Source organism: Zophobas morio, unplaced genomic scaffold (assembly GCF_036711695.1).
Source record: "Zophobas morio isolate AGI-343-1 ecotype UQ-CSIRO unplaced genomic scaffold, CSIRO_AGI_Zmor_V1 ptg000008l, whole genome shotgun sequence".
Taxonomy (NCBI): domain Eukaryota; kingdom Metazoa; phylum Arthropoda; class Insecta; order Coleoptera; family Tenebrionidae; genus Zophobas; species Zophobas morio.
Window position 1 is genome coordinate 453,031 of NW_026972113.1, and position 24,045 is coordinate 477,075.

General features: G+C 35.8%; 1 protein-coding gene across 4 annotated transcripts in view; it reads right to left on the reverse strand.

Annotated features, from left to right (window-relative positions):
- The window catches only part of LOC135124953 (uncharacterized), a 36,983-nt gene that overhangs the window by 8,357 nt on the left and 4,581 nt on the right, over positions 1–24,045 (reverse strand). For 2 of the 4 annotated variants that reach the window (XM_064050182.1, XM_064050183.1), the window contains 5 exons: positions 7,850–7,933; positions 6,660–6,884; positions 6,364–6,609; positions 6,112–6,310; positions 5,944–6,062 (listed from right to left, as the gene is read on the reverse strand). In XM_064050182.1, coding sequence (XP_063906252.1) covers positions 5,944–6,062; positions 6,112–6,310; positions 6,364–6,609; positions 6,660–6,884; positions 7,850–7,933 — 873 coding nt within the window. Of the gene's footprint in view, positions 1–5,943; positions 6,063–6,111; positions 6,311–6,363; positions 6,610–6,659; positions 6,885–7,849; positions 7,934–12,146; positions 12,766–24,045 lie in introns of those variants that run through there. The other 2 variants (XM_064050185.1, XM_064050184.1) reach the window with 2 other exon arrangements.

The window sequence follows — 24,045 nt, forward strand, 5'->3', positions numbered from 1 at the left end:
AAAAAAATAAATTTAATTTCAGTCTCTTCAACGATTTGTTCCCATCAAAAAATGTTCGAAATATTCGGTTACAAATCCTAAAAATTGTCATTTTTCTTGTCGATTTTGGAAAAACGATGGATTTTCGAAGAAATGAAGCGGAAAATAAACTACGGTGGCTATAAGTGTCCGTTCAGTTGGCATCATAACACTTCGTTATAACAGAGAACATAGAGAAGCGTCATAGTTTAAATTAAATGCCGGTTGAGGACTCCTCGACTTATGTTGGCAACAGTGTTTGTTTCTAACTAGGAATAAAAGTAACTAGAAAAAATGTTATAATATTTTTAACGGCGCGTTTTACTTTCGACAAATTGACACTAGATTTACCAGAATATTACAGGCTGCTTACTTTTTCCTTCATTTTAATTCAGGTCACACGAATTACAGTTCGTCGTCTGAGAACTTGTTTGATCTACAGACCAGAGCGCACTCAGGCCAATGTCGACTCTAAGCGTTCGGAAACGATTTGATTTATAAGTCATGATCCTGACCGGTTTCGACTATAATTTCTGTTGTTTCAACTTTCGAATTCTCAGTTTTTCTAAATTTTAGTTTGGGGACTTTCCAGTTTACTCCTATTTATTTTTTAATTTTTGGATTTTACAATTTTTCAATTTCTCGGTTTTCAGTTTTTCTCTTCAATTTTACGATTTTTAAATATTTCGATTTTTCAATTTTTGGACTTTTATAAACTCTATTTGTCGATTTTTCAATTAATGTTTTTTGGTTTTTCAATTTTTCTATTTTTTCAGGTTTCGATTTTTCAACTTCACTTTTTTGATTTTTCTATTTCTCAATTTTTCAATTTTTTAATTTCTCAGTTTTGGGATTTTTCAGTTTACTTATTATTCAATTTTTCGATCTTACGATTTTGCAGGTTTTTGATTTTTCAATTTTTCGATTTTTTTAAGGTTTCGATATTTCGACTTCACTTTTTGGATTTTTCTGTTGTTCAATTTTTCGACTTTTTAGGTTCTTGGATATTTCAGTTTTGGGATTTTTAAATATTTCTGTTCTTCGACTTTTCCATTTTTGACTTCTGGATTTTTCAATGTGTCGGCTTTTTACTTTTTCGATTTTTAAATTTTAGACTTCTCAATTTTTTGGTATTTTAATTTTTCAATGTTTAAAATTTTAGATTTTTCCATTTCTCGATTTTTCATTTGAGCTCTTCCATATTTCAATTTTTCAAATGTTTCGATGTCTTAATCTTTCGATTTTTCGACTTCCCGGTTTTAGATTTTCTGTTTTTTAATTGTCGTTTTTCGATTTTTCAATTTTTAAATTTTAGATTTTTCAGTTTTTTGATATTTTAATTTTTCAGTATTTAAAATTTTAGATTTATCGATTTCTCGATTGTTCATTTCAGTTCTTCGATCTTTCAGTTTTTCAAGTTTTCGAATTTTTCAAATGTTTTGATTTCTTAATCAATCGATTTTTCGACTTCCCGGCTTTAGATTTTCTGTTTTTCAATTGTCGTTTTTTCAGATTTTCGATTTTTCAAATTTGACATTTATAAACTGTCAATTTTTCGATTTTTTAATTCATCGATGTTTTGAGTTTCCCATTTCTTGACTTTCGAGGGTTTCGATATTACTGTTCTTCAATTCTATAATTTTTCGATTTTTCAGGTTTTTAATTTTTTTAAGGTTTCAATTTTTCGACTTCACTTTTTGGATTTTTCTATTGCTCAATTTCTCGACTTTTTAGGTTCTCAGTTTTTGGATATTTCAGTTTTCGGATTTTTCAGGTTTTCTTTCATTTTTCAGCTTTTCGATATTTCGGTTTTGAGATTTTTCGATATTTTGATTCTTCGACTTTTCGATTTTTGACTTCTGGAGTTTTCGTTGTGTCGATTTTTTACTTTTTCGATTTTTCAATTTTTCGATCGCTTAATCTTTCGATTTTTCGACTTACCGGTTTTAGATTTTCTGGTTTCAATTGTCGTTTTAAATTCTTCGATTTTTCAATGTTTTGATTTGCCGATTTAGTTTTCCATTTTTAGTTTTTCTTTCACTTTTCAGTTTTTCGATATTTAAGTTTTGGGATTTTTCAATATTTCGATTCTTCGACTTATTCAATTAGCTAAGAATTGAAAAATTGAAGTGTTAAAAATTGAAAAATCGGGAAATTAAACATCGAAAAACTGAAATACTTATTAAAAAATTCAAAAACTGAAAAATCCAAAAATTGACAAAATGAACTAGTTCTGGTGATCGAAAGAAAATGTATTTAATTAAATTTCAAAAATTGTGGAAAAATTCAGAGTATATTCTGATAATCAATATTAAGTAGAAACCAATGGCGTAAATAACTACACTTACCCCAACTGGAATCTAAAAATTGAAAAACTGATAAATCGAAATCAGAAAAGGCCAAACATCGAAACTAAAGCATCAGAAAAATCGAAAAATTCAAAATTTAAAAAATCGAAAAATTAAAATATCGAAAAATTGAAAAATACAGAAATTGAAAAATTCCCATAATCGAAATGTTTGCTAAAAAGTTGAGAAACCGGAAACCTAAAAAATGGAGAAATCGAAAATCGAAGAATTAAAAAATCAAAAAAAAGGGAGCAGACGGAAACCTGAGATGTCGAAAAATGAAAAATTCGAAACATCAAACAATTTTAAACGTAAACTCGAAAAACTGAAAAATCAAAAAAATAGGTAATCCAAAAATCCATTTAGAAAATGGAAAAATGGAAGAAGTGAAAACCTGAAATATTGAGAAGTTGGAAAATCCCAAAAACTGAAATGTCGAAAAATTGGAAAATAGAAAAAGGGAAAAATTGGAAAACCGAAAAATCGAAACGGCCGAAAGTCGAAAAATCGAAAAACCGAGAAATGAATCTTGGAAAAATTGAAAAATACGGAAATTGAAAGATTCCTTAAAATTTGAAAAATTCCTAAAATTGAATGTTGAAAAATAGAGAAAGCAGATACCTGAAAAATCGAAAATTAGAAAAATTGAAATATTCAAAAATTTAGTAAACTCGAAAATCAAAACATCACAAGCTCCAAAAATTGAAAAATTGGAAAAGGAGAAATTGAAAATCTAAAAACTAAAAAAGCAAAAAGGAAAAAACAATATCTCGAAAATTTTAAAACGTAAAAAATCCAAAAATTGAAGAAGCAACAAACTGAAAAATCGCGAAATAAAAAAAATCCACAATCCAAATCTGGAAAAGTTATAAAATCGAAAAATCGAAAAATCGAAGAATCGAAACATGAAAAAATTGCAAAATTGAAAAATCTAAAAATCGGGAAATCGAAAAGTCGAGATGTCGAAAAATCGAAAAATCTTAAATTTAAGAAACATTCAAAAATCGGGAAATCAAAAATATGAAACATCAAAAAGTCGGTTTTAGATTTTCTGTTTTTCAATTGTCATTTTGTAAAATTTTCGATTTTTTAATTTTTCAAATTTGACTTTTATAAACTCTCAATTTTTCGATTTTTCAATTAATCGTTGTTTTGATTTTCCCATTTCTTGGCTTTCGAGTGTTTCGATTTTCCTGTTCTTCAATTCTTTAATTTTTTGATTTTTCAGGTTTTTGATTTTTCAATTTTTCGATTTTTTAAGGTTTCTATTTTTCGGCTTCACTTTTTTGATTTTTCGATTTTTCAGTTTTTAGGTATTTCAGTTTTAGGATTTTTCAATACATATTTCAATTCTTCGGCTTTTCTATTTTTGACTTCCGGGTATTTCGATGTGTCTACCTTTTTACTTTTTCGATCTTTCAATTTTTGGATTTTTAAATTTTAGATTTTTCAATCTTTTGATATTTTAATTTTTCAATATTTCTTAAGCTTCCTATTTTCGACTTCCTGGTTTCAGATGGTCTGTTTTTCAGTTTTTCGATTTGTTAATTTTTCATTTCCGATTTATCGAGATTTGATTGTTCAGGTTTTCGATTTATCATTTTTTCAATTTTTTATTTTGGCCTATTTCGATTTCTCGGTTTTTCTAGTTTTCCATTTTTTCGTTTTTAGATTTTTCGGCTTTTCCAATTTTTCAACTTTTAACTTTTTGTTTGTCGATTTCTCTATTTTTCGACTTCATCACTTTTCGATTTCACGTTCTTTGGATCTTTCAATCTCTCAATTTTTCGAATTTTTAAGTTTTTTGATTTCTCGATTTATCAAGATTTGGATTTTTCGATATTTTGATTGGCAATTTCTCAATTTATAAATTGTTCAATTTTTAACTTTTCGATTTTGACCTATTTCGGTTTCTCAATTGTTCGACTTTTCGACTCCACAATTTCTTGATCTTTTGATTTTTCGATTTCTCAGTTTATCGATTTTCCTGTTTTTCGATGTTTCGATTTTTCAGTTTATCCCATTTTTTAAATTTGGGAGTTTCGATTTTTCGTTATTCGATTTTTAAATTTTACATTTTTTCGATTTTCAGTTGTTCGATATTTCGATTTTTCAATGTTTCGGTTTTACGATTTTTTAAGGTTTCGATTTTTCTATTATTAGATTTCTCGATTTTTCGAATTTTCGATTATTTTAATTTTTCTCACTGTTAATATCATACAGTGTATCGAAAACAACCACAAAAATTGTCACTAAAAACATAAAAAAAAAAATCGTACAAAATAGAACACAGTGTTTCCAAAACGTTTTCCCGAAAAAAAAAACCATTTCAACAATATTCTTAGTTAAACTAAATATGTACCAAAAATATTCACTTTGTCGTTATAAAAACCGACCAAACAACTATTTCCCGCAGAAATTATAGTCTAAACCAACCAAATAGCTTCTGAACGCTTAGAGTCGACATTGGCCTGAGCGCGCTCTGGTCTGTAGATCAAACAAGTTCTCAGGCGACGAGTTTTTTTATTGACACCGACTACTTAAATTTGGCGCTTGCCTTTGGCGGTTGAGGACTCCAATGGTTTTGCAAAATCAGCCTGTATGTCGCATCTATATTAATCTATGGTTATAACCTCACTTTTTTGACATATCGGGTACATGTAAATTCAGACATACGAAAGACGATTGTTATTTGTTTCAACGGTTTTATTAAATATTCTTTGTTTATATGCAACCAAATAAACATTTCAGTTATAAATCAGTAGACTGAGAAAGTATTTCATAACCCACTACGATGTAAGAAAGATCATAACCCTGTAGAAATTCCGCCTTGAATACAATTCTATTGAGGGCTTTTCAATGAAAAGGAGTCCCATAATAAATCAAGTGTTGCTTATTTTGAGAAAAATCTAAAAACAGGTCAATTTTTATTTTTGGGGGGCAGATTATGATGTAAAATTTGACGTTGCGGCAAGTCTTAAATCGCTGTTTCGGTACCTTTTTTCAAAAGTTCTTTAGAATTGACGTAATTGAAAGAAAATTAAATTCAAAAAATCCAAAAATTGTTGGAAAAACCTTTAAAATAGGTTAATGGGGTGGAAATTGCTGCCATCTTATTCAGAATTGCTTTTGGATGAAAAGTCTGACGTCGATGGTTCGATACCTTGTGAAAAAAGCGAGAAAATCGAATATTAAATTTCCAAAAATTTTCCGAAAATCCTTTAGAATGGGTTAATCAAGCGGAAATTGATATGATCTTGTACTGAAGACAAAATTTCTTGAAGTCACTAAAATTAAATTTATTTCTAATTCCTGAACAAGACAAAAAATAAAAATGACCTGTTTTTTGGATCTTTTTCAAAACAAAGCGACAAATGAGCTTGTATAGACATACGAAAAAAAAAGTAATACAGTATGTGAAAAAATTTGCACCGCGGGAAGCCCTTCTTAGTGGCAAATCGGTCTTGAATTTCCACTATATACAAAAAAAAAACTTCGTCTATTTGCGAATTATATTCAATCCCACACCACGTGTTAAAGAAAACATTGATTTTTAATTTACTTTTCTCCTACTTACCTCAACTAAACTAGCTATACTGTGTATCCCTCCCAACGAACAAATCGCCTGCCTGTGCAACTCATCGAATGACAGCTTCATTAAATGCGCCACCGTCTGTACTGGATGCTTATCATCATCTACAACCCTCCCCCATTATTGGAGAAACCACACAATGAACACAATCACCTTCCGAACTCGACGACGTAACTTCCAACTCGAACTCCCTATGATTCCTCAGCGCTTCCGTATACCCCCTTGTATTCTCCAACAACTTGAAAACCCGAACCTCCCTCTTCCTCAGCTTCTCGTCCGGCTGCGAGTGCACCAAGTTCTGCAGCGCCTGCGACGCCTTCTTCCTAGCCTCCGGGTCCTTGTCCGACTGCACCTGTAAAACCACGACGTCACACCAAACCCATCCCCGAACCCACTGGTCCTCACCATCTGTACAAGCAAAGGAATGCACCCCGACTGGCGCATCGCCAGACAACTCTCCGGATTCGTGCTCAGCGCTAGCAACGTTTCACCCATATCGGCGTGCTCTTGCCCGCTCAACATCGCCAGTAGACTATACACCATGTCGACTTTGGCTTCGAGTTGCTGCGAGGACCGACGGGACAGACTCGGGCTGCCGAGGAGGGCGCCGCCGGAGCTGGAAGCGAAGCTCATGACGCTAGTGACGTCCTGCTACAAAAATCGAGTTAGGTGGTTAAAGTGACGCGGTTGCGTGGTTGTACCATGTTGGGGTTATGTACAGGGGCGGTGGTTCGCGAGATGGGGTCCGAGTTCCACATGGTTCGTTCCACGGGCCACGTGCCATGGTACAACATGGAGAGGTGGTCGCGATGGGCCACGGGTTCGCTGCTGACGGATAGGTGGGTGGCGCTGAGGCGGCCAGGGACATACTCGTCCTCGCTGCAGGTCGTATCGCCGTCCGCGCTGCTGGTGGCGGCACCGTCACACTGGAATTTATTTTAATCGAGTTATGGTTATTTGCATCCTACCGACTGCGCCACTTTTGAAACGACTTGAAAAAATCGAATCTGTTTTAGTCGTTGAGATGAAATTTTATCCGAAAACGATCTCGACATCCTATTCGACTGAGCTTAGCTGTTTTCGTCTCCAATCTTCGGAGATAATTGAATAAAATCATGAAGTCTGGAGATTCCAGAACGTTCGAGTTTAGTAACTTGGTTAAAACGCTCGTAAAAAAAAACTGAGGGAGATTTCGTTTAAAATATTGGGTGTTGGAGGCGAGATTTGTGGACGAAGTAGACGTTAATTTATAATAATTGTAGCAGAATAAATTACTTAATACAGAAGCTTGTGTAATTTAATCAAAAATTGTGTGATCATACTAAACCATTTAAATTAAATTGAAAACAAGCTTCTCTTTGGCGCTGGTTCATTATTATGCTTTGTCAACGATATCTTTGAAGTAACAACGCTAAATTCCTTATTTATGGAATAATTTAGAAGAAGGATTAGAGCACAAATTTCTGGAATGGAAGCGTTGAATATTTTAAGTCCTTGAGAGATACTTTAGTTTATTCCTTGTAATCGCAAATTTTATTATGCACAAGGTGACTCAATACAGCATACATATATATTTTAAATTAATCCGATTCACTTGAAATTGTCATTGTCAACTATTTTAGTTTTGACAACAGGAAGTAAGGTGGGGTGACAGTCCTACCAATCATAAAAACAAATAGAAACTGTAACAATAATTGTCGATCACGCTGTATCTTTAATACAATTAATGAGTTATTACTGCCTCACCCTGTAGACATTTAAAGTGTTCTCATTAATCTCGCGCATCTCTCAACTCGCAATAAATCACTCCGAGAGCTCTTAATCCGAAATTAATTTCTATGACCGTTTTTAGAAAACAAATGGATCCGTCCCAAAATAACAAACAACTCACGTTCGTTGATGAGCCATTGTGCTGTTTTCCCGCCAGCAGGGGTTCCATTTTATAGGAAGAACTTCTAAATTTCACTTCGTCATTCTGAAACAAGCAGCATTAATTAAAAAGTGGAATAAACACCGTGTGAAATCCTATCTATTTGTTGTTCTAACCGCGCTCCGGCCAAACAAAAGCCGAGTAAAAATCGCACATAACTTGATACCAGTAAACTATAGTGAAAAACAACGTAAAATAAATAAAACATCGACATATGGTCGCGGTGCTATTTTTGTTGGATTCGTATGGAGCTAGAACGGCTTCCGTTATAGATAGATCTACATCATTAAGAGCATTTGGTGTCTGGTGCTGTTTCTAAATGGATGATGCGACAGAGAGGAGTAATTTCATTAATAATTGGGAAAATGGTACGATGACGAATGAAGCCGCAATTATTTATTAAGTGCGGCGAGGCGAAACAGATGGTGGTCAACTGCAACGGTTTTCTAGCTGATTGCTTTGTAAATAAGTATGTAGGAAGATCCGCAAAATTAGAATTTTGAATACAATAATACGCCCACTCGAGACTCGAATAATTAGAGAAATCGCTAATGATACGTTGTCAAAAATTATTAACTTTCGCCGGCTTTGAATAGTTTCCTTCTAGCTGATAATAAACTGAAAAATCGATGACTCATGGCGTTTACTTGTCCTAGAAATGTCTTTCAGTGGCTGTAATATTGATTGGAGGCCGTTTTTGTTTTGGGATGCTCAGAAACATACATAGACCGTTCTAGTTCACCCAACTATCAAATCAACGTGGTTAAAAATGACACGAGGATCTTTACCAAGGAGGTTGTTCAAGCATTATCCAGTTATTTATGTGTTTTAGGTACCAAACTCGCGGTCAGTAACTCGACTAGGTCTTTAATCCCCCATGCAGCTCATTAAACACGAAACCCGGACTCCCAAACCGCCCCAACACAAATCTTGATCCGCCGACTATAAACCGCTCGCCCCAAAATCGATACTTATGAAAGCCATAAACAAGAGCCACCTTCGTCTATTTATATTACCTCCGAGATCGTGCAGTTACGACCATGTGCCCCCCAATAAATGCAAAAACTTGGCCGATGTCACAGTCTCCTACCGTAAGTCTATATCGATTTAGATAGGGTGAAGGTCAAAGTCGTATTTACGTGAGGCAGGGACGTAAGACATTTTCGTGTTTCAAATAGCTAAATATTAATGAGTCTGTGTCCCTCCACGCAAGAAAAACGAGCAGAAAAGAATGGCAGATGTTTGCAGAAGATTAGCCGGAATGCAGGGATGTAATAACAAGATGTTCCATTTAAAGACAGAAAAACTCATTAGACATTAATAGAAATGAAACGATGTTTGAGAGTAGTGTAGGAATGGACTCCAGGGGGGTATAAAGTGAAATGAAATGGGTTAAATAGAAACCACTCAACGAGTTATAAGGGATGTTAGGATGTTGTGCTTATTATAAAAAGGGTCAGCAGAAAATTTAGAGTCTAGATTAATTATGTCGTAGGCGAATACGCGTCAGACGTACAAAAGTACCACTCACAAACCTTGCTACACTTGTATTTTTAACGATTTTTACTTCCGACTCGGAGTGGAAAAGCATTACAAATTAATAATACAATTTAATAAATTACATTCATATAAATAAATATTGACTCTTGGTTAATTTAGGTTGGTTTGGGCCCTCGATTGGCACTCCTGATTTCAAAATGACGTTACGTCAATTTCCAACACGTTGTTATTCAAATCTGACAACCTTTACCAATTGCAAACTTTACATTATTCAATACAATATTTTTCTTTCAAAAATTCAAATTATTTTTTTAATTAATTATGGCGTTTGCGATGTAGGCAACCAGCAGTTCAAATTTAAATAAATATATTCATCGTTTCTACAAAGCGGCAAATTTTGATGACACTTTTGACAACTCTTCCATAACCGACTTGACCGACAAACATAGACATTTTGACACAGATAAGCTTATCTGTATACAAGCTTTTATTGGGGTTTGCGGTTAGTCACGCTAGGGTAGTAAAAGTTAATGCAGTACAAACGAAATGTCATATCCACAAGAACAAATTTTTCAGTTTGTTGGAATTTGTTTTTCAATTACTTACCTATTTAGACTAATCTAAACCGAACACGATTTTAATGACAAATAAATAAAAATGATATTGTCATTGCTGGATTAGTATTCGTGGGATTGCTTTATTTGGTACATGCCTATCGCCTTTTCATCATTTAGTTGTTATGATGTTTACTACACTTCCTAATTTACATCTTATGAATCACCGGAAAGAAAGTACAGGCCTGGCTACGTTACAGTGTATACATACACCGCTTACTAACAATATCCAGGAACCCTATTTTGCAATTGTATCGCTTCCCTCTTTTAATCAAGAATAGTTTGCATCTAAAGCAGCTACGAAACAATTGAGTTAAAACAGACTTCATATAGACATTAACAAAACGCAAGAAATGCCAGAAATAAATTACTTAGCAAACTTCACGCAGTTACCAATGACATTTTCTGCCATTTTCCAGGTCGCAATTATCAGCCACCTGCGATAACACGCAACAAATACAATTAGTGCCACATGAACAGCACACGGGCCTCAAAGTTGCGTAACTTCCCACCTCCCCGCACCGACCAATCTGTAAACTATTAGCTTTGACGTTAAATTACCCCAAAACCCCCAATTAACATTCTACTCTTCAGAACCACGTAATTTTCTTATAATCGTCCTTACGTAATAATTCCCTCGCTTCTCTTTAACAAAAATCGCACGCAACAATGGTACAATGTACCCGCCGCTAATGTTAATCGACAATTGGATGACTAACGCATCCGCAAATAAATGTCGGAACTTAGCCGTGACATTAAAGATCATTGTCGGCTGCCATCAATTGGGGCTGTTTCGGTTGCTTTTAGTTCTGGCGATAAAATTTTTATTTAGGATTTGGTTATAAAAGCGAGATGTCGAAACCCAAGCCGACAATTCTGCGGTTATTCGTGAGGTATTTTTTGCTTTGTGAGTAACAGCTGAAACACGATGTTAAAATTAACATGGCTGAAAGTGGCACGTTCGGTTTCCGACTAAACATATTTTGAAAAATATGGAACACCTGTTGCGAAGAAACCGCAATCAGATGCGGGGAACCGATATCGGAAGAGTGTCACGTGTCGCTCATGAACGGCATAATTAAATTTCCGGTTATAGGAGGAATGAATACGTGCACGTTTAAGTGTTCTTTGGGGTGTATTTTGTACAATAATAACCAGATGTGTGAAATTTCAAGCAAATCGTGTCATTTTAAACCAGTCGTACCAACTACAAGTTTAATGGTTCAGTCCACTGCAAATCGCTAAAAAATAAGTGCTGTGTTACCTATGCTAAATTTAAACGTCCATGTTTACGTAACAGCAGCTATTATCCAATAATTATTTTGAATGTTATATGTAATTTTCAGATCAGACGTACACTCCCAACCTTAGTTTATCCTCTAGTAGGCCATGAAATTTATTTTTTAAATAATTATGTTGGCAACACTAACACGTTTTCTTTTAGTTTGACAGTTACCATTAAATAGATGTCAAACAAAGTGTCAAATAGCTGCAATACCAACATTATCAGTTTAATTATAAATTTCATGGCTCACTAGAGGACTTTTTTCCATCACATGACAAACTAAATTCTTAATTAATTTTAAAGTGATTTGTCGTTACTCAAGTCTGACAACCAAAGTGTTTGAAGAGGACCTTGTGTCATTTTTAAATCAGTCGTACCAACTACATGTTTTATGTTTCAACCACTGCAAATCCTCTGCATTTACAACAATAAACCATTAGATATGTATACATGGATACTGTAGTGAAAACTTAGAAAACCCTAGAATTTCTAAAAACGTTACTCTAAAGTGAAAATGAAGCGTTCAAAAAATACAATTTGACAGACACTGAAACAACATCGGGGAAGTCCATCGGTCGAGGATTCCTCTCGGCTCAATATTCCATCACGTGATAAGAGTCGCGACAAGGGGAGTTTCCACACTTTTGCAAGTATATTTTAAGATCAAATTAGCTAGAAATAAAAAAGTCCAATATGTCAAGTTAGCCCCTAAATCTGCGACCTGACCCAACTGCTTCCTTGGCCGTCTAAGCCGGCCCTGGACACACCGCAAAAACGCACACTTTTATTATTAATATAGACATTTATCCTCATAGTCATAACCCACTACTTTTAGCTCCTGACACCCCAACACACTCACCCTTCACCCTTATCTCCTGAGGTTCAAGTCCATACCAACCCGGCCAAACTATGCACAAACTTCGCCTTCCTCGCAGTCAACGACACACCACAAAATTAGTCGAGCGAACACACCACAATCACACTCACAGTCTCGCGCACAGGATGAAGTTTCTTTCGAGTCTGGGACGTGGTGCAATGCAGGAGTGAAATGAGACTGCGCCGATTCCGAGCCTAAATTGTGCGATGAGTCCGACTCCAGCAGACAGGAGTCTATGAGTCGTGGAGAGGAGGAAAATGCATCCGGAAGAAGGCGAGATCGATACGATTTGTGCATTCCTGCTGAGGCTGTGCTCGGACTAACGAGGATTTGAAAGGTTGAGTTTCGGGGTTTGGAGTCCTTTCACTGGCGATTAGTAAGGTTCGATTGATCGAAGAAGTCCAGTTGAAGAGAGTTTCGATGGTTTTTTGTCGAATGAAATTTTACGGTTTTGGGTTGTTTTATGGCTTGTAGTTGTTAACACGCTCTGTTGCGAAATAATGGCTCGAGAATATTAGATTTTTAACGAAAGTAATTTAAGTCGACATTGTTTAAATCGCGGGAACCTTAAAAATAGACATGCACAATTAATCACGTAGAAACCATTAATCACTTGTTATTGCAGGCCTAATTTAGAAAAAAAAAGGTCAGAACATAAAACGAAAGTTAAAGTTCAAGTCTGAACAAAGCAATTATCTATTGAGAAAATAATATATTGATTAGTTTATCGGTGCATGAACAAAAACATGAAATAATTACTAGAGAACGTCACAGCCACCTATAGAATATTGACGGAACTACGAGTCTGTCAAGCATTACCTAGGGTTTTTATATTTTGACAACTGTAATATAATTTGGAAGTGATTTCTGAATGATTCGTTATTTTCAGTTGTCTGCATCTCGTGTAATTTTCCTTTACACTGAAATAATTCTGTGAAATACCCTTCAGAGGAAAATTCTCTTTGAAATTAGCAAATCCCTCGGTCCATAAAAAAATTACATTTACGTTCGCGTTGTATTTCTCGGTTAAGCCTCGGGTTACAACAGTGATTACAAGCTAATTATTATTTGCCAGCGGTTTATTGTTTTTCCTAACCAATATAATACGTGACCTGACTCTTTCAACAATCAAATGACTTTTCAATGAATCAGTAGCAGAATTTGACAAATATGCTATTTTTAATGTTACTTTGTAGATAAAAACGAACTTGTTACTTACGCTACAAGTGGGGTAAATGCATTGTTATCTGCTAACAGAGTTATGGAATCAAATTAGTGTGTTAATAATTCATGAATCCTGGTAATTAACTAAATAGGAACCTCGTAGAAAAATAATTCTGAACATATTTTCTTAATTTTTTTCGAATAAAGCAACGAATCAACATTTGTAATTATAAATTACGTATAATTAGAAATACTTCAAAGAGTGAATTAGTAAGTTCGTCACTAATTTTAGTAAATTATTTTGCGTTACAACCAGTGCACTTCAGATAGTATGATTTAGTTACAACCTGAGTAATCATTAATTTTAATTAATTACATTTCATTAATTAGGAAGAGAAACGTAAGACTTTACAATCATTTCTTTAAACAATTGCTGAATAATTTTTACAATAATTCTAATTTTCAATTTTTTACAAACCAACGGGTGTCGCTTGCAGTGGTCTGTATATGCACGATTTCGAAATTTTAAAAGTTAAAATTTCTCTCTGAAAAAACTTACCATAATTTCTGCCCTACACGTGAAAACCATAAATTCTGATGTACCGTGATATCAGTCACATGAAACTAAAATTACTCACCAATCTCCTATTCAAACTGATATGACATCACTAGTTATGATTTTCATACAGATAAAACGCGCAAACAAACTCCATAAGGGAATTTGTTTGTCTTTCAAGCCAGAATCTGAATTTTATTTTCACATCCAAAAAACACGCCGCCATAAATATTTCTCTCTCAGATTTCCATCTCTTTGAGAGTTTCTCACACTATAATTTATTCCAGAGCTCACATTTATTTTGGCACCGACACCAAATTTTAGTAATAATTAGTACTAAACTCTCTCTTCCGACACCGAAACAAATGTCTGCTATCAATTTCAGGAGCAGGAAATATCATGCAATAAAAAACACAGCTGCTTTCTTGTCGTCTGCAAGATAAAACCGTCAATTTTTCCTCGTTATTAAGACCATTAAGTCATTGTTATCTTCAGACGGTCACACCCGAAATTGTCAGTGGGGTATTGAAAGGCCGGTCCTTACATGGATGAATGACTGTGGATGACATTGACCGGAATAATAGTAAAGTTTCATCTCGCGTTGAAGGCTGTGTGTACACTTGGAGGATTATTTTTAGACGTGTTGAACCGATGTAAATAACTCTTTCTTGTGTGGAATGAAATTGAGTTGGGATTGGGGCAATTACAAGAGGAAGATCTATTAAAGTTTTGTGGAGCGGAGAAAATTAAAAAAAGGGGAGATGGGGTATTAGCTTGGAATTGATTGGAGTTGGGGTAATAAAGGTCGCAAAGTTGGAACGGAACATGGCTGAATCAACTAGGTTATCGTTTCAGGAGTTTGTGTGCGTTGTGTTTTCCAGAGATTGCTCAACGATTTTTACCACACGGGAGAAACAAACAAATCGAAACATGTTGTATAAAGCATGAACTTCGGTTTAAGAATAAGTGGAATTCAACTTTACATTCCACTGTTAAAATGACAATGTAAAACATTTAAAATTCTCGTCGGATCTTAAATTCTTGCAAAACGATCAATAATTTTTACTGCTAGGTGCAGTGCTGCACAAATTACGTCACAAAGGAAGCGTGTCTTTATTGTTAGGTAGCGTATGAATTTTAGTTGGTATCAATAATAACCTGACTTTTTTAATTTGTTTAATTTATTATCAAATTTTTTATATGATAGGGTACACAAGGTATAGATTTAAAAAAAATCTTTCAACCAGCAAGTTACAAAAGAACTTATTTAAAAATTTAAATAAATACGACAACCTAAAACACTTTGACTACATCCGAAATATATGTAAATTTAATTAATAATTATGAGATAAAATCTGGACAACGTCAAAACACTGTAAATCTGCTTCCGTTGCAAAATCGTTTGCCTTGATCTACAATGTCACAAGATGTTTCTCAGATAAACGATAAAGTCATGTGAAAAACTATAAAATATCCTCGAATAGAGTCTTGCCCAACAATGACTGACAGCTCTTCAAATTTCGACCAATTTTTAGAAATTTTGAAACATTCGCATTTCTTACCGATTCTTTCGAAAATGTTCGTCCGTCACCATCAACATGCTATATTTTGGAATCAGCATGTCGACATCTACGTCCCTGAATTTTTTCACAATTTTTAGACGACTTTTTTGAATACTGAAATTTTCCAATGGTCCCCCCTTCTTCAAATTTCGACCAATTTTTGACATTTTCGAAACTTAACGAAATACATTTTCTTGTAGATTTCGAGCTCTAGAACTCATTTCCGGCCTCGATTCTTTGATAACTGTGTGGTCGTGGTGACCGTTAATTGTCGAAGGACCTTTGGTGTGGCTCGTGGAGCCAGCAATTTTTTGACGTACAAAAAGTCTGCGTGTGCTTTTCGAGAAGTTTATTGTGGACTGTTTCAAATACGGGGTGAGTTTTTTCCTGCTCAGAGCGTTCTTATTTGGCGCTTGCGCGCCTTACAATTTCACGCCCGAACATGCCGCCCCCGTTGAAGGCTTCTGGCTTCAAAAAACAATATACATATACACAGTTATAAGTAAATGAGATTAAGATAGGGATTAACCCCATAAGTACATGTCATCAAGTCATAGCAACTGAAAATTATACAGATAGTTGCTTAATACTGAGAAGAAACAAATTTGTAAGTTTAAACAAGAACATGATTAAAATTTCAGTTTGTTCAATTAGTATTGTCCGTGTCACTGGCCATTGGGAGAACACAAATTTTCGACACTGCGCGTTTAATCACTCCCGTTCGAGTTTTCACGCTTACCACCCTCACAACCCCATCCCGTCCTGGATGCACCTCGACGATTCTACCCAACTTCCAACATAAGGGAGGTAAGTTGTCTTCAACTAAGAGAGCCATGGACCCAACCTTCACCGGAGGGGTCGGACGAAGCCACTTGGAGCGTTGCTGCAGATGGGTTAAATATTCGCGCGACCAACGTGACCAAAAGTGTTGACGCAACTGTTCTAATCGCTGCCACCGGGTTAGCCGCGGGATCTTTATGGCTTGTAGGTCTCGTTCGATGGGTGCCGTGAGTGGTTCACCGATCAAAAAATGTCCGGGAGTCAGGGGAATAAAATCTTTGGGGTCGTTGGACAAAGGGCTTAGCGGACGCGAATTGACGCATGCTTCAATGCGTGTTAACAATGTGTAGAGTTCCTCAAAGGTCAGAGACGAATTGCCGCAAACTCTCCTTAAATGACCTTTGAGTGTTTTTACACCAGCCTCCCATAAGCCTCCCATATGTGGGCTTCGGGGAGGAATAAAATGCCATTGGGTATTTTTCAGCCGCAATTGTTTTACAACGTTTTCGTAAAAGGTATTTGACTTTAAAAACTGACCTAGCTCCTTCAAATATCTGTTTGCTCCGATAAAATTGGTACCATTATCGGAAAATAAGTCTAAAACATTGCCTCGTCTTGAGATGAAGCGATTAAGAGCGGCTAAGAAAGCCTCGGATGATAGGTCGCTGACCAATTCGATATGAATAGCCTTCGTGGTGAAACATATAAAAAGCGCAATATAAGCCTTTGATGTTCTTGTACTTCTCTTAGGGCCTGTTTTAATTAAAACAGGTCCAGTATAGTCTATACCAGATCTCAGAAAGGGGCGAAGCGGTTCAAGGCGTTGTGTTGGCAAATCGCCCATTTTTGGAGTTACTACCCTTGGTGAAACCTTGAAGCAAGTTAAACATTTTTTAATGATTTTACGGGTGTTGTTTCGACCATTGATTGGCCAGTACCTTAGCCTTAAGGAATATAAAGTGGATTGTGGACCACTATGTAATTGTAATCTGTGCTCATGTGCAATGATAAGGTCAGTTACAAAATGGTTGCTTGGCAATAAAATTGGGTGCTTTACCGCATAATCTAATGCCGAATTTTTTAGTCTGCCCCCCACCCTCAACAACCCGTTTGAATCGATAAAGGGATCTAATGAAATTAGTTTACTTCTACGGGGCAAGGGCGTTCCCTTTTGTAAATGCTTGAATTCTTCCGTAAAACCTTCATTTTGAACTTGCTTCAAAATGAAGTTGTTTGCTTGCCTTAATTCGGAAATACTTAGATTACTTTCAGTACGTTTATCGTTAGTATTCTTCAAATTGTGGATGTAACGCAAACACCAACCAATTGCGGCTACTAATTTGTTGAGTGACGAGCACTCCTTAAGTATAACTCTAGATTTAACAGTAGTAACTAAATTCACTACACGTTTTTCTGGAACATCATTCGAAAATTGTTGTTTGGGTATAGGCCAGACAGATTCGTCTTTATTTAAAAAACTGGGTCCATTCCACCAGAGACTCGAGTTATTAAGCTGTTCAGGTGATCGGCCTCTGGTGATAATGTCCGCTGGATTATCATTTGTGTTAATGTGGTTCCAGGTACAGTTGAGGGTGTTTGATTGAATTTCCGAAACTCTGTTGGCAACAAAGGTTTGCCAGGTATGCGCGGGAGCCGATAACCAGCTTAGAACGATGGTTGAGTCGGTCCACAGAGTGCATTTATTTATGGTCATATTCAAAGAAGAACAAATTTTACTGATAAGTCTGGACAATAACAACGCACCTAGCAATTCAAGTCTCGGTAATGAAAGCGTTTTCAGTGGAGCTACCCTACTTTTTGCGCACAGTAACTGTACATTATAATTCCCATTTATGCCGGGTGATCTAATATAAATTGTTGCTCCATATGCCTGCAAACTCGCATCTGAGAATCCATGCACTTCAATAGCAGGACTATCGTGATTAATTATTACATTCCTGGGAATGGCGATCGTACTTAATAAAGCTAATTCCTGGATAAAATTACACCACTTTACCTCAATTTCTTGAGATACACGTTCATCCCAATCTAATTGACTTGACCATAACTGTTGCATGATAACCTTAGCCTTAACTACAACAGGTGATATTAATCCCAGCGGATCAAAAATTTGAGCTATTATGGATAAAATATTGCGTTTAGTTAGTTTACCTTGCGGGGAGTCCGCCTTAACGCAATATTTAAGTTTGTCTTCCTCTGTATTCCAAATCAAACCTAACGTTTTTGTGTCCTTATTAAATTGTACAATGTTATGTAGCTGACTACAATTTTCGGGAATTAAGGCCGAATCATTTGATGCCCACTTGTACAACCGAAATTGCCCTTGTCTTAAAATCTGTATAATTTCTTTTTGTAAATTGACTGCTTGAATAATTGAATTGTGGCCACAAAGCAAATCGTCCATGAAAAAATTATTTAAAATATGAAATGAAGCAAGTGGATATTTGTCTTGGTTTTCCCAGGCTAATTGTTTCAAACACCGCATTGCAAGATATGGCGCTGAAGCAGTACCATATGTAACAGTTTTTAGTTTATATGTTCTGATTGACTCATTTTTAGTTTTTCTCCATAGAATTAATTGATAGTTAGCGTCGTTCTCGTTTACTAATATTTGCCGGTACATTTTCTCAATATCACCACTAATTACATATTTGTATGTTCGGAATCGAGTTAAAATACAAAATAATTCCTGTTGTAGATTAGGGCCACTCATTAGATTGTCGTTTAGACTCAAATTATTCGATGTTTTGCATGACGCGTCAAAAACTACACGCAATTTCGTGGTCAGGGCTGATTGTTTTACAACTGCATGGTGGGGTAGATAACAAGAATTGGGGTTAGTAATGGTCTCAGCAGGCACTGATTCCATATGTTCAAGTGATTCATATTCGTTTAAGAATCTGCAATAATCTTCCTTCAACTGCGGTTGTCTCTGTAATTTGTTTTCGAGGTTGTAAAATCGTCTCAACGCAATGTCATATGAACTACCTAAATTTACAACCTTATCCTTGAAGGGGAGAGACACAATAAACCGGCCATCCTCTTTTTTACGAAAAGTTTCTTGAAAGTGTTGCTCACAGGCAACATCTGCCCTTGATATGACCGAATTACTGCTCACTTCTTCAATTTCCCAAAACCGTTGCAATTGTGTCTCTAAAGAAATTCTTGTTAAATTACACACTGTTGAGGACGAGGAGCTCGGATTTATGACACCCCCCGCGACGTACCCTAAATATGTCTCTTGGAAATGAGGCCGATTTTGTGTTTGGGTTATTTGCCCAGGCATAAGTATTTTCCAAAAGATATCCGCGCCAATTAATAAATCTATGGAGCCTTTGTTATAAAACTCTGGGTCAGCCAATTGAATGTTACTAGGTATTGAGATGTGAGATAAATCGAATGACCGGGCGGGTAATTCTGTTGTTATGTGTGGAATAACAAAGCACTTAATTTTCTGCGAAAAAGATTTATAAAGAGAGTGCAACGCGATGTTTGTGACTTTAGAGGAACAACTTGTACTACCGTTAATACCTACAATACTCAGTTTAGTTCCCTCGAAATCTAAACCTAATTTTTTGAACATATTTTCAGTTATAAAATTAGATTGTGATCCAACGTCTAGCAGAGCACGACACTCGTGCAATTTATGAAATTTGTCTTCAACCAAGACTACAGCTGTTGATAATAAAATCATACTGGTAACATTATTACCTTGCGAAACATGCGCTGTTGACGACGATGGTAGTACTAATTCTGTAACAACTTGTTCCGTACTATGTAATAAAGAATGGTGCTTATTTTTGCACTCTTTGCAAATACCAGTCGATTTACAAGAACTAAGTTGGTGCCCGGGTCGTAAACAATTAAAGCAAAGTTTGTTGTTTTTCACAAAATTTTTTCTCTCGTTTACTGATAACGCATTAAATTCGGCACACTGAAATAATAAATGAAATTTCTTACAGAGGTAACACACAGATTTACTTGCTGGGGTTGCAATATGCACCGCTGATCGATTTTTATAGTTATAAGAAATTTTATTCATGCCAGCATTTTGATTGACCTTTTGAGCCGCGTTAATAGATTCTATAAACTGGCATCGTTTTTCCAAAAATAATTTAAGGTCGTCTAGTTTGCTACGCTCCTTACCTTGGGTTGTTTCCCATTCCTTTTTGGTGGTATAATCTAATTTAGTGTTAATGATGGGAACGAGAATATCATCCCATTGGGCCACTGGGACCTGTAGTGATTTTAGAGCTTCTAAATTGATGGTTAAGTTATCCAGCAACTGTCTTAAACTTGTGTCTGATGATTTAGTGATGGGTGCGAAATTAAGAATTGAGTAGACATGGTCCTGGACAATCAATCGTTCATTTTTAAACCGGCTTTCTAAAATTGTATAGGCTGACTGATAATTAGCATTTGATACCGCCAAAGATTCTACAGCTCGAAGCGCTTCACCTGTTAAGCATGCCTTTAAATAATAGAATTTCTGACAATCTGTCAAGCGTTCGTCCTTATGCACTAAATTCGTAAAGGAATCGTAGAATGACAACCATTCATGATACGCGCCGCTAAAGGTGGGCAATTTCAGACTTGGCAAGTTAACATTGTTTTTGGTACCCGCTTGTACCGGCGTTACTGTATTACGCTTATTTAAAAATTTATTAATTTTTGCTACAAGGTCAAAGTAACCACATTCGAATTGTTCAGCTTCCGTCTCATCCGCGGCCTTCAAGCGCGTTAACTGATAATAAATCTCCTCAAATTTTGGGAGGCTTTGTTCTAGGCTTGCTTTCCTAAGAACTAATTGTTCAATGTCATCATGATCTGCAAAGGAGTCAACGTAGTCCCTTATACGTTCTACCTTTGCCTTGATAAGCTCTAGTCTGCTCCTTAAAGCAGCTGATTCGTCCGTATCATTAGAATTCGTCATTGTACGTTATTATTACTCGAAGTTTCCCGTAATAATCAGTAATTCGGCTGTAACCGTCGAGAAACTCTACACACCGCAATTCGATAGGATCTAGGATGTAGACAAATTACGGGAGATCTGATAGTGAACCACTAACCTGGGATTCTTCACTTGTTGCTGGTACTCGCTGGATGGCTTCCTGCTCTCCCCGAGGCTGTTGATGTTTCTCGTGGTTCTTTAAGGACTGGCCTTAACAATTGCACACATGTGCTTAAGGACTGGCCTTAACAATTGCACACACGCGCTTAAGGACTGGCCTTAACAATTACACACACGTGATTTAAGGACTGGCCTTAACTTGTTCACACACGCGCTCGCGGTTTTTGCACAGTTCCGTATCCTGCTCGAATTGACCAATTTTATGTGTGGTCGTGGTGACCGTTAATTGTCGAAGGACCTTTGGTGTGGCTCGTGGAGCCAGCAATTTTTTGACGTACAAAAAGTCTGCGTGTGCTTTTCGAGAAGTTTATTGTGGACTGTTTCAAATACGGGGTGAGTTTTTTCCTGCTCAGAGCGTTCTTATTTGGCGCTTGCGCGCCTTACAATTTCACGCCCGAACAATAACTATAACCGTTTTTCCGGAATCGACCGTTGAAATATCGAAATTTTTAGAAATTGTCAAAAATCCGCATTTCGTACCGATTCTTTCGAAAATGTTCGTTCGTGACCATCAACATGCTATATTTTTGGAATCAGTATGTTGAGATCTACGTTCCTGAATTTTTTCGCAATTTTTAGACTACTTTTTTGAACAGTGAAATTTTTCCAATGGTCCCCCCTTCTTCGAATTTCGTCAAATTTTTGACATTTTCGAAACTTAACTAAATACATTTTGTTGTAGATTTCGAGCTCTAGAATTCATTTCCGGCCTCGATTCTTTGATGACTGCAACCGTTTTTTCGGAATCGACCGTTGAAATATCGAAATTTTTAGAAATTTTCAAAAATCCGCATTTCGTACCGATTCTTTCGAAAATGTTCGTCCGTGACCACCAACATGCTATATTTTTGGAATCAGCATGTCGAGATCTACGTCCCTGAATTTTTTCGTAATTTTTAGACAACTTTTTTAAAACTGAAATTTTTCCAATGGTCCCCCCTTCTTTAAATTTCGACCAATTTTTGACATTTTCGAAACTTAACTAAATACATTTTCTTGTAGATGTAGAGCTCTAGAATTCATTTCCGGCCTCGATTCTTTGATGAGTGTAACCGTTTTTCCGGAATCGACCGTTGAAATATCGAAATTTTTAGAAATCTTCAAAAATCCGCATTTCGTACCGATTCTTTCGAAAATATTCGTCCGTGACCACCAACATGCTATATTTTTGGAATCAGCATGTCGAGATCTACGTCCCTGAATTTTTTCGCAATTTTTAGACAACTTTTTCAAAACTGAAATTTTTCCAATGGTCCCCCCTTCTTCAAATTTCGACCAATTTTTGACATTTTCGAAACTTAACTAAATACATTTTCTTGTAGATTTCGAGCTCTAGAATTCATTTCCGGTCTCGATTCTTTGATGACTGCAACCGTTTTTCCGGAATCGACCGTTGAAATATCGAAATTTTTAGAAATTGTTAAAAATCCGAATTTCGTACCGATTCTTTCGAAAATGTTCGTCCGTGACCACCAACATGCTATATTTTTGGAATCAGCATGTCGAGATCTACGTCCCTGAATTTTTTCGTAATTTTTAGACAACTTTTTTAAAACTGAAATTTTTCCAATGGTCCCCCCTTCTTCAAATTTCGACCAATTTTTGACATTTTCGAAACTTAACTAAATACATTTTCTTGTAGATTTCGAGCTCTAGAATTCATTTCCGGCCTCGATTCTTTGATGACTGCAACCGTTTTTTCGGAATCGACCGTTGAAATATCGAAATTTTTAGAAATTTTCAAAAATCCGCATTTCGTACCGATTCTTTCGAAAATGTCCGTTCGTGACCATCAACATGCTACATTTTTGGAATCAGTATGTTGAGATCTACGTTCCTGAATTTTTTCGCTATTTTTAGACTACTTTTTTGAACAGTGAAATTTTTCCAATGGTCCCCCCTTCTTCAAATTTCGACCAATTTTTGACATTTTCGAAACTTAACTAAATACATTTTCTTGTAGATTTCGAGCTCTAGAACTAATTTCCGGACTCGATTCTTTGATGTCTGCAACCGTTTTTCCGGAATCGACCGTTGAAATATCGAAATTTTTAGAAATTGTCAAAAATCCGCATTTCGTACCGATTCTTTCGAAAATGTTCGTCCGTGACCATCAACATTCTGTATTTTTAGAATCAGCATGTCGAGATCTACGACCCTGAATTTTTTCACAATTTTTAGACGACTTTTTTGAACGGTGAAATTTTTCTAATGGTCCCCCCTTCTTCAAATTTCGACCAATTTTTGACATTTTCGAAACTTAACTAAATACATTTTCTTGTAGATTTCGAGCTCTAGAATTCATTTCCGGTCTCGATTCTTTGATGACTGCAACCGTTTTTCCGGAATCGACCGTTGAAATATCGAAATTTTTAGAAATTGTTAAAAATCCGAATTTCGTACCGATTCTTTCGAAAATGTTCGTCCATGACCACCAACATGCTATATTTTTGGAATCAGCATGTCGAGATGTACGTCACTGAATTTTTTCGCAATTTTTAGACAACTTTTTTAAAACTGAAATTTTTCCAATGGTCCCCCCTTCTTCAAATTTCGACCAATTTTTGACATTTTCGAAACTTAACTAAATACATTTTCTTGTAGATTTCGAGCTCTAGAATTCATTTCCGGCCTCGATTCTTTGATGACTGCAACCGTTTTTTCGGA